This window comes from Delphinus delphis, chromosome 5 (genome assembly GCF_949987515.2).
Source record: "Delphinus delphis chromosome 5, mDelDel1.2, whole genome shotgun sequence".
Classification (NCBI taxonomy): Eukaryota; Metazoa; Chordata; class Mammalia; order Artiodactyla; family Delphinidae; genus Delphinus; species Delphinus delphis.
In genome coordinates, this window is record NC_082687.1 from 75,593,174 (window position 1) to 75,605,452 (window position 12,279).

The 12,279-nt window shown below is 37.7% G+C and overlaps 1 protein-coding gene across 2 annotated transcripts in view; it reads left to right on the forward strand.

Moving 5' to 3' along the window:
• The window catches only part of UGDH (UDP-glucose 6-dehydrogenase), a 31,720-nt gene that overhangs the window by 4,412 nt on the left and 15,029 nt on the right, over nt 1–12,279 (forward strand). For both annotated transcript variants that reach the window (XM_060012681.2, XR_009519574.1), the window contains one exon: nt 3,812–3,980. In XM_060012681.2, the coding sequence (XP_059868664.1) occupies nt 3,819–3,980 (162 nt within the window). In that variant the 5' untranslated portion in view covers nt 3,812–3,818. Of the gene's footprint in view, nt 1–3,811; nt 3,981–12,279 lie in introns of those variants that run through there.

Below are 12,279 nucleotides of genomic sequence, written 5' to 3' on the forward strand. Positions count from 1 at the left end.
AGCTGCTTATAAATTTTGGAGATTAACCCTTTGTCAGTTGCTTCATTTACAAATGTTTTCTCCCATTCTGAGGGTTGTCTTTTGGTCTTGTTTATGGTTTCCTGTGCTGTGCAAAAGCTTTGCAGTTTCATTAGGTCCCATTTGTTTATTTTTGTTTTTATTTCCATTTCTCTAGGAGGTGGTTCAAAAAGGATCTTGCTGTGATTTATGTCATAGAGTGTTCTGCCTGTGTTTTCCTCTAAGAGTCATCATTCTTATTCTTAATGCCCCTTTTCCAGGCTCCAAGCTGATCATTCCCTTTGCCCCCTCCCCCTTTTTTTTCTTCAGTGGAGTTTATTAGATTTTAGCTAATATATTAATGACTTGATATGGTTACTTTCAGCTGTGTTACCTTAAGTTATTAAATTATAGCCTCATGGATTTTTATGGTCATGCTTTCCTGAAAGGGGCATTCAAGACCCACTTCCAATTCATTTCCACCCTGAGACAGTTTTTACCTCTCACTACTTCTTAACACCCACGTTTTTGTGCAACTAGGCAGATCTCACTTCTTTGGACTCATTTCTTTCTCTTTTTTTTTAATTAATTTATTTTATTTTTGGCTGTGTTGGGTCTTCGTTGCTCTATGTGGGCTTTTCTCTAGTTGCGGCGAGCGGGGGCTACTCTTTGTTGTGGTGCGCAGGCTTCACTAGTTGCGGCGTGTGGGCTCAGTAGTTGTGGCTCACGGGCTCTAGAGTGCAGGCTCAGTAGTTGTGGCGCACGGGCTTAGTTGCTCTGTGGCATGTGGGATCTTTCCAGACCAGGGCTTGAACCCGTGTCCCCTGCATTGGCAGGCGGATTCTTAACCACTGCACCACCAGGGAAGCCCTGGACTCATTTCTGTATATAAGTCCTTATTTATTTCCTTCCTGTCATCTGGAATGCCCTGCCCACTTATCTTTCCTTTTAAATCCTACTCATTCTTTAGGTCAAGCTTAGATTTTACATTTACCTTGATATAGATACTTTCTTATTTTGATTTTTCCCCCTCTGGACTTTAACCCTCACTTTGTCATTTAATTGATTATACTGCCTTGTGTAATTTAACCATGTTACCTGGATGCAACTAACTCCATTTTATCTTTTAAGTCAGTTTAAAAGTCACCTTCTCAGAGAGTCCTTCTTTACCCTCACTAAAATAGTCCTTTCTCCATATACAGTCTTTCTCTTTTAGCTACATGTTTATTTCCTTTATGTGGAATTTACCGCAACTGCCATTATTTTGTTTGTGTGCTTTCCTACTAGAATATAACTATGTAAAGGTAGGAGCTGTATCTGTCATGTTCACTATTGTATCTATAGTACGTAGAACAATAGTGGCTGTTACATAGTGGGGTCTTTAATAAATATTTTTCAGTTGAATTATTTGCTGAATAAATTGTTAAGTACTTGAGTGTCAGGACCCATATTATTCTATGGCCAAATTCTCTGCTGTGCCCACACAGTAAATCCTTAAATTGGAAATATTAATATTTCATGAATGAGAAGAAGGGAATAAGCCTGAAGCAAGTTGAAGCAATTTTTCTGAAACCAGATGCCAAGACTTTTCTGCTGTAGAGGTGGGGACGGCAGCAGTGAATGCTGGAGACAGATCTTTGGTAAGCCTGCTCCAGGCCAGCTGTCCCTCCCACAGGTGGGAGCTTTTCAGAACATCCGGCTCAGTCTTAGCCACTTAGCAATCCCAGTGCAGTCTATCTCCCCATGCATTCTCCTCATGTATAGGGCACTTGAGGCCTGGAGAGTGTGAAGGGCAGAACTGAAAAGCAGAAGAAGGGTGAAGAAAGATATATGGTTGCTAAATGTAAATTTTTCTAGGCTCAGTGTTTTTGCTAAGGTGAATCTTGAAATACTGATAAAGAGGTTGCTTGTAGAAGCAAAGTAGAGGGTAGCAAAGTAGATGTGGGTGGAGTAGGTGTGTGGCTTCTGAGTGTTTACCTTGTTATAGAGATTTAATGAATTTTTTTTTTTTTTTTTTTTTGGCCGCACGGCCTGGTTTGTGGGATCTTAGTTCCTTGACCAGGTATCGAACCTGGGCCCATGGCAGTGAAAGCGCCAAGTCTTAACCACTGGACCGCCAGGGAATTCCCCAGATTTAATGTTTGAATCATATGAATTATTACCTATTCAAAATAAAAATACATTTAAAATATTTCTTTGTATGTATATTGCTAAGAATATTTCTTTCTTTTGGGGAATCATTAGATTCCAAATTCTGTTCATATTTACTGGTTTACTAAAATTCCGTTTCTTTTAGGTTATTAAAAAGTCATTAGAGGGGGGCTTCCCTGGTGGCGCAGTGGTTGAGAGTCCGCCTGCTGATGCAGGGGACACGGGTTCGTGCCCCGCCCCGAGAAGATCCCACATGCCGCGGAGCGGCTGGGCCCGTGAGCCATGGCCGCTGAGCCTGCGCGTCCGGAGCCTGTGCTCCGCAACGGGAGTGGCCACAACAGTGAGAGTCCTGCGTACCGCAGGGAATTCCCTGGTGGTCTAGTGATTAAGACTCCGCTATTGCACTGCCGGTGGGGGTGGGGTGGGGTGGGGTGGGGTGGGGTGGGGTGGGGTGGGGAGGAGGGGCTGGTTTTCGACTCCTGATCTCGATCCCTGGTCGTGTACCTAGGATCCCACAAGCCATGCGGCCAAAAAAAAAAAGTCATTAGAGATCAGACTCTATGAGTTGATATCTGCTAATCATAACTACTAAAGATCAATTTATAAGCCAGATTACTTGCTTATTAACACAGACCAGGATACTTGTTTGGGTTGTCAGCTCATTCTCTTCCAGTTGGGAACTCTTACCCAGAGAACCAACCAAGATTAGAGTGTTGTTTGATTAATACAGATTCAGACCAAAGGGAATTGGATCATCTTAATTATGTGCTTTGTGTATCTTTTTTCATAATAGGGATATACTTGCCAGGCATTGTAATTAGATCAGCCTTCCAGAGTACCTTCTCTGATCCATGCAGGAATATACTAACAAATGCTTAAACTCTCCAGGACAAAAATTCTAAGAATCTTATCAGTTTGACCGTTCTCGTTCTCATTACTGAATAAACTGAAATTCTTACATATAAGTCAGTCCCTTGTCATTTTGTATTCGAGTGAATCAATTCACTGGTTTTTGAAAAACCCATCAAAATCTGTGTAACAGCTTTGCTAACTACAGAAATCACTTTCTTTTAACCATCTCCTGGTTTCTGATTAAAGTTGAAATAGAGTTTAAGATCATTGTCCAGTACCTAAAAATGAATTGCTGAAACCAAATTGTGCAGGGAACATAATCTCAGAGGCAAATTCTGGACTTAGGAGCTAATCTTAATATCTGTCATTTTAGTCTAAACTTGTTGTAAAGCTGACCTGTGTACACCAGCATTTAGTTAAGCAAGAATTGCACTGGTGTGTTCACCCTTGAATTTTCCCTCAGCAATCAAAGTTACCCTAGAGTGTTAGAAGATTAAGTAAGGTTTTATTTTGCTTCTTGACTTTCTATATTAGTTCATTATAATCTTTGTGACACTTCTTTAGTAATATCAGTTACTATAATTTTTTCCATATTTCATGCTGGTACAGCTGAGAACAGGCTAGGTCATCCAATTGGAACATTATTTTTTTTATTATCATTGTCTTCATAATTCTTAATGAGTGTGAATGTAGGAAATCTTTCCAGTATCTGTCACCTTGACAGTTTTTATAAAGGGTGATGAATGTGCAGTGTGATTTCTTTAAATTTTCTGTTCTCAATAGTTGGACGGTCTTACTGTTTCCCTTCTAGTACAATCATGTTTGAAATTAAGAAGATCTGCTGCATCGGCGCAGGCTATGTTGGAGGACCCACATGTAGTGTCATTGCTCATATGTGCCCTGAAATCAGGGTAACAGTTGTTGATGTCAATGAATCAAGAATCAATGCATGGAACTCTCCTACACTTCCTATTTATGAGGTAAACCATATTAAACAATGCTTTGTTCTTATGCTCTTTGTTTTCTTACTCTTTTTGCTAAGTAATTTACTTTTAATATAAAATTCTATGACTTCAACTGATAAGAAATTAAATGAAAAAACATAAATACACAATGTTATGGACATTACAATTATAATTATGTCAAATATGCCCAGAGAAAATGCCTAGAAAAAAGTAGGTTGAATATTAATAATGGTTATATTAGTGAAGTGAGATTATGGGTAATTTTCTTATCTTCTCTATTTTCTAATTTTGTTTGTTAGTATGGTTACCATATGGTAATAGTACAATTAAAAAGTGACATCTGGGGCTTCCCTGGTGGCGCAGTGGTCGAGAGTCCGCCTGCCGATGCAGGGGACACGGGTTTGTGCCCCGGTCCGGGAAGATCCCACGTGCCGCAGAGCAGCTGGTCCCGTGAGCCATGGCCGCTAAGCCTGCGCGTCTGGAGCCTGTGCTCCGCAATGGAGAGGCCACAGCAGTGAGAGGCCCGCGTACCGCAAAAAAAAAAAAAAAAAAAAAAAAAAGTGACATCTGTAAAAATTAAAAAACTGTGGATGTTTATAATAATAATTCATGTAAGTATTGTATTTTTGGGTGATTGTATTTATATCAGGTAAACCTTGGATGAATAAATGGTGTCTTTCATATTCAGTGTTTAGTATCACAAATTTGTTTAAATTGGAATTTCAAAATTTCTGTGAATTTAGAGAACTCATAGTTAGGAAAATATGCCTCTATTTTATTAAGCAGGGTTCCATTTTTAAAAATTTTCACTGTAAAATGAGTTCATGATATTATGCTTTTGACATACAGAGAAGCACTTGAAAATTTGAGGGTAACATTTTCTCTCTAACATTAATATATTCTTTTCTCTTTTTTTTCTGAAAAGTTTTATTATTTATACGACTCTTATCAACCATAGTCTTTAAGTGATCTTTAGAAGGGGAAGTCTCTGTAAGATGAATCTGCCTGCTATTTATAGGCCTATGAATAGAAATACATGAAAAAGTACCCATAGATTAGTAGCCACTTATCACAGATTTACCAATATCTGAATCAGACTTAGGATTAAAAAAAAAAAAACCCTCTGTGTGTGTGGTAGCTTCTGTTTATGCTTTACCCTTTCTTCCTCTACCAGATTAACTTCCCATAATAGTTATTTAAATACCTCAGTGTTATAGTATTTCTTTTCCTGTTATATAAACATAACATTACTACTATATTAGGTCTTGGGGAATTTTTAAAAACATTTTAAAAAACACTTTGGAAAGATAACTTGATTAAGAGTTTTATAATTCTGATATCCATAAAAGGGCTGCAAGTCATCTGAAACCTTGTGAGCCATATTTATATCCAGTCATTCAGTAATTAATTATGTCAGCAGTATACTCTGCTTTTCAAACACAAAATGTACCAGAATGGCTAAAATTATCACTACTGCTAATACCAAGTGCTGACAAGGATTTAGGGCAACTGGAATTTTATACACTGCTGGTCAGAGCGTAAATTGGGATAGTCGTTTTGCAAAACTGCAGCAGTATTTACTAAAGCTGAAAATAAGCATCTCTGACCCAGAAATTCCACCTGTAGGTGTATATCCAACAGAAAGGCATACATTTATGCGCCAAAAGACAGGTATTAACAGTGCAATTCATAATGACCCCAGATGGGAAACAACCTAGATGTTAATTAGCAATAGAATGGATACATAAATTGTAGTGTAATCCTGCAGTAAAATACTATACTGTATTTAAAATCCATGGAACTACTTCTGCATGCAAGCATATGTTTAAATTCTCACAAAAGTAATGTTGTCAGACACAAAGTAGTCCATGCTATATAATCCCATTTGTATAAAGTTCAAATATAGGCAAACTAATTTCTGGTGATGGTATTCATCATGATGGTAGTTTGAGGGGTTGTAGAGACTAGAAGAGGGCATACTGCAGGCTCTGATTTACTGTTTAAGGTTTTTGGGGTTTTTTTTGGCCATGCTGTGTAGCTTGTGGGATCTCAGTTCCCCAGCCAGGGATTGAATCCAGGCCTTGGCAGTGAAAACCCAGAATTTTAACCACTAGCCAGCAGGGAACTCCCTGTTAATGTTCTTTTAATTCTTGTATGGATAATGGTTACACAAGTGTGTTCACGTGTGAAAATTGAGCTATACACTTTTCTATACTAAAATATATGCACTTTTCTATATTTTTGTTTTACTTCTATAAAAATTTTACATAAAAACAAAATAAAAAGGTTATCTTGAGCTAGAAAAAAGTATAAACTATAATATATTGGATTTAGACGTTTTTCTTGGAGAAAACAAAAAAATTAGTTGGCCAGGCACATTCCCTGGCCAGATTCTTATTATTAGTACTATTTCTATTATTTGAAATCTGAAACTCTTTTTCCTAAGACTTCAGTGCTTTAAATTAAAAATAGTGTGTTTGCACAGGTATTATGTAATAACCTATAAGGGAAAAGAATCTGAAAAAAGAATAGATACATATGTATGTATAACTGAATTGCTTTGCTGTACACTGGAAAGTAACACAACATTGTAAATCAACTATACGTCAATAAAAATAAATAAATAAAAATTAAATTAAAAGAAAAAGAATTTAAAAAAAAAAAAAAAGTGTGTTTGGACTTCCCTGGTGGCACAGTGGTTAAGGATCTGCCTGCCACTGCAGGGGACATGGGTTCGAGTCCTGATCCGGGAAGATCACACATGCTGCGGAGCAACTAAGCCCGTGCGCCACACTACTGAGCCTGCGCTCTAGAGCCTGCGAGCCACAACTACTGAAGCCCTAATGCCACAACTACTGAGCCCATGTGCCACAACTACTGAAGCCCATGAGCCTAGAGCCCATGCTCCACAACAAGAGAAGCCACCACAATAAGAAGCCCGCGCACTGCAGCGAAGAGTAGCCCCCGCTCAAGGCAATTAGAGAAAGCCTGCACGCAGCAACAAAGACCCAACGTAGCCATAAATAAATAAATAAATGGGAAAAAAAATAAAAATAGTGTGTTCTACAGATATAGAAAACAAACCTGTGGCTACTAAAGGGGAGAGGGAAGGGAGGAGGGACAAATTAGGGGTAAGGGGTTAACAGGTACAAACTACTGTATATAAAATAGATAAGCAACAAGGATATACTGTATAGCACAGGGAATTTTACCCATCATCTTGTAATAACCTATAATGGAGTACAGTCTGCAAAAAATACTGAGTCACTATGCTATAGACCTGAAACTAACACAATGTTGTAAATCAACTATACTTCAATAAAAATAAATAAAAACCAAAAAACCCCAAATAAAAACAACAGTAAGCCACAAAAGAAGTGAGATGATCTGAATTTGCCATGTTATACTCTTGTTACTTTTTTATTTTTTTTATATTTTTGCGGTATGCGGGCCTCTCACTGTTGTGGTCTCTCCCATTGTGGAGCACAGGCTCCGGACGCGCAGGCTCAGCGGCCATGGCTCACGGGCCCCGCCGCTCCACAGCATGTGGGATCTTCCCGGACTGGGGCACGAACCTGCGTCCCCTGCATCGGCAGGCGGACTCTCAACCACTGCGCCACCAGGGAAGCCCTCTTGTTACTTTTTTAAAAATTAAAAGTTAAATTCCTCCAAAAAAGAAAATAGTGTGTTCTACATTGATATTGAATCCAGTTGGGATATATAGTTATATTAAAAGAGCTAAGAGCTAAGATGATTTTTTTTCCACATCTTACTTGTTTTTCTCAATAACCTAGCTTTTATAAACAAAGAAACAAAAGTATTTCTTGTTGTTTCACAGTTTTATTTCATGAATAAATTTTTTCTTCTTTAAATCTCTTTAAATAGAATATAAAAGATTTCAAAGTCTAGCTAGCACTGTGCTCATTAGAGGCAACTTCTGAGTTCTCAGAACTCTAATGTCCCGTAATTGTATTGGCTTTATTTAATGATTGTAATTATTTGGTCTTTAAAGTCTTATTTTTATCTCATTTTTAATCTGTCTACTCCACAAAATTAGATGATGACAACGGAAGCAGCTATTTTAGTTCTGCACTATTTAGTTGTAGCCTGCAAAGGAAATGGAATCTTTAAAAAAAAACAACCCAGTTCACTTTGGAGGTTAAAAATATGGCACTGCTACTTCAAAATTCTAGAAGGAATCTTTTTAACAAGTAGAATGATTTTCCTCTTAGCAAATGACTTTAGGCTTATAATTTTCATGTGTCTTTCTTACACATCAGTTGTTAAAAGAAATCTGCTTAAGAAATTTATAAATCTGAAGAAAATAAATGATTTCTGTAGCGTGTATTTAAAAAGACAAAACAAAACTGTGTGTCCCAATTATCCATTTTCAAAGATACGTTAGGCCTTTGTTCCATTTTTTGTTTATTTTATGTTGTAAAACTAACTATTCCTGCACATTTCCTTGGCCATATAGGAGATGTAAAATGTTATGTGAAATGTCAAACAGGAAGAACTATAAAAGAAGAAAAACAAAGGGCAGGTTTAACCAGAATTCATGCTGCTTTCTGAATTCCTTTATTGAGTAGCTTATAGATATTGTTACTACTTGTGATTTTATACTGATCTACCTTGGACAAGGCAAAGAAATATTTTTATTTCCAGAGAAACCTTAGATACCTTTGCAGTTAGCCTCCTCCTTAAATTTGTATTCTATTATGCATTAAAAAACACACAAACAAGGGACTTCCCTGGTGGCGCAGTGGTTAAGAATCCGCCTGCCAATGCAGGGGACACAGGTTCGAGCCCTGGTCCGGGAAGATCCCACATGCTGGGGAGCAACTAAGCCCATGCACCACAACTGCTGAGCCGGTGGAGCCTGTGAGCCACAACTACTGAAGGCCGCGTGCCACAACTACTAAAGCCCGTGCACCTAGAGCCCGTGCTCCACAACAGGAGAAGCCACTGCACTGAGAAGCCTGCGCACCACAACAAAGAGTAGCCCCTGCTAGCTGTAACTAGAGAAAGCCAGCAAGCAGCAATGAAGATCCAATGCAGCCAAATAAATACATACATACATACATAAAATTTAAAAAAAATACACAACCAAGCAGATATTTGTTTTCAATGATATTATAAAAATCTATGGCATTGATTTTTCATTGTAAATACCAATTTTTCATATCAGAGAGTCTCTTTTGGTGACTAATGTTTAACTCCTGGTTACTGATAAAGAAAAGATAACTAATATGTAATCATAATATTTAATGAACTTTTGAGTACACACCCTCCTTGATAGTTGTTCCACCCTCACTCCATTCAGTCTGAAACTCACTAGACTAATTGGAGAAATTTTTTTTTTGGCCTTACCCCGTGGCTTCTGGTATATGACCAAGGAATTCCCAAGATAAATATTTAGAAGGAAAAATGATCAGACTTGATTGTTGATTCAAGAAGGATGAAGTAGAGGAAGGAATCTAGAATGATATTCAAGAATTCAGGGCTGGGGAATTCCCTGGCAGTCCAGTGGTTAGGACTTAGTACCTTCACTGCCATGGCCTGGGTTCAGACCCTGGTCAGGGAACTAAGATCCCACAAGCCATGCAGCATGGCCAAAAAAAAAGAAATTCAGGGCTGAAGATGTAAACTTAAGATTATTCAGGAAGTTAAAAAAATAAATTATGCAGGCAGTAGTTAAAATCAGAGTAGTTGAGCTCTTCCAAGAAGAGCCTGTAGAGAGAACAGAGCGTGGGGTCAAAATGCTAATGTTTGATGAGAGGTGGAGGAAGAAATGCCTTAGAGAAGCACTGAAGAGTAGTTCAGAGAAGGTGAACCAAAAACCAGAAGAGTTTTAGTAGTGCAAGCTCCATAAAGATGTATATGTTTTGATTATGAGTGATGAACACAGTGACCAGTACTTAGTAAGTGCTCAACAAATATCAATATTTGCTGAATGAATGAGTAAGCTGTCAATTCTGCCAAACACAGGAGAAATAAGAACAGAGACATACTCATGAAATTCGGTATTATGGGGGCCATTGTAACTTTTACAAGAACAATTACAAAAGGTAGGAGATTGAAGTGAAAGAGTGTAGAAAATGAGTAAGACTCTTCTTTTAAAAGGTTTAATTAGCAGGAAATAAAGGGGGTGGTCACCGGAGAGGGACACAGGGTAAAAGCAGTGATTTTTTTTTTAAATTTATTTTTGGTTGCGTTGGGTCTTCGTTGCGGTGCTCCGGCTTCTCATTGTGGTGGCTTCTCTTGTTGTGGAGCACAGGCTCTAGGCGCACAGGCTCAGTAGTTGTGGCTTGTGGCTCTAGAGCGCAGGCTCAGTAGTTGTGGCACATGGGCATAGTTGCTCCATGGCATGTGGGATCTTTCCGGACCAGGGCTCGAACCCGTGTCCCCTGCATTGGGAGGCGGATTCTTAACCACTGTGCCACCAGAGAAGTGCAAAAGCAGTGATTTTTAAACATATTTTTTCCTATGGTTGATAAAGAATCAAGCATGTTAATAAACTAAGGTAGACAAATCACATAGAGAAGGAAAGGTCAAAAGTATAAGAAGAAAGGGGCTAATTGATGGAATAAAGTCTAGAAGAATAGCAAAGATGATGGGATCAAAAACACAAGAAGAGGAATTGGCCTTGAAAGCCTTTTTCTCAGACTGGAGGGAAGTAAACAAGGGTGGATGAAGATACTGTTTTGTTGGTGGGAACAGGAAATAAAAGTGACTGAAACGTTGGTCATCTCAATTGAAGGTGGGATGCCAGCTACTCTGAAGAAGATGTAGTGGAGGTTGGAGCAGTAATCTCAGAATGAGAGGACAAGTAAAAAGGTTACCAGGCTACATTGAAAAAACCCAGCTAAATGTACTTAGGGTCCATGAATTTATGTGTTCATTGTGGTTCTTTCTAGTCTTATAGGCTTATATTTTATGGGTCAAAACTATGTTAATAAAAAAGTAGTCATTTTTACCACCTGAGAAGTAAATAGTAATGACTATCAGATGAAATATGGTAATAAGATATTCAAAGTTTTACTCAGGGAACAGCATAATAGAAACTCTTAATATTTAACAATGAAGGGAATTCCCTGGTGGTCCACTGGTTAGGACTCCACACTTACACTGCCAAGGGCACGGGTTCAATCCCTGCTTGGGGAACTAAGGTCCCACAATCTGCACAGTGTGGCCAAAAATACCCAAACAAACAAAAAAACCAATGGAAACATTCTGTTTTGTGTTGCCATATTTATTGAACAGTCATTGCTTTTTTGTTAACTTTGTTCATTAAAAAAACAATGTAAAAACTACTTCTAAAAAGCCAAAATGGATAATTTGCTTTGCTTTTTCTGAGTAAAATGAAAGCTAATTTTATCCTTTGAAAGGATTTTTCCTCCATAAAAAGTGCCATATAAATTCTAAATACTAGTTATGAAAATTACATAATGAATCTAATAAGAGGTAGAACCTATATTATCAACTGCTTCTGCATCCAGTTTGGATATCTACAAATATCCCATTGATTTTAACGGAATAATGTAGTTGTTCATTTTGAGGTCTTATTAAGACTTAGTATAAATTCTGCGTTGCTCTGATTTTAGGTTACTTTAATTTAAATGTTAGAAGATTATATAGGATTGAATTAAATCTTCTCTGTAAAATTCCAACTCCATAACCTTTTACTCTTATTTTCTAGAACCTAGTCAAAATAACTAAGGAACCAGTTGCCATAATTAGTGACACTATATTCATGGTGCAGTGGTTCATATATTTTGCTGGTCCTGTTATACATTTTAGCCAAACTAATAGAAATTTTGAATTTTCATTTTACACTTTCTCTGATTGCTTATGTTAAAAGTCCACAGAACCATGAAGAAAAGCGAATTACCTCTGGATATAATTCTAGACCTATGCCCCTGAATTGACTTTTTACTTTGCTATATAGTTTTCTATACATCCATAATATTTTGGATATTATTTGAACCTTCTCTCCCAGGAGAGAAAAAGGTCTGTTTTGCTTTGGTTTTTACGAATTCTTAAACATGTCCTTCCCCTTCATGGTTTATTTGAATCAGAATCCAAGTAAGAGCCATATATTGCAATAGATTTGTATCACTCAAGTGTCTTTTAAGATCACTATATACATATATATAATATATATATATTATATATAAAAATATATAATATATATTATATATATATATTTTTTTTGCCTCACTGCACAACATGTGGGATCTTAGTTCCCTGACCAGGGATCAAACCTGTGCCCCCTGCAGTGGAAGCACAGAGTCCTAACCGCTGGACCTCCAGG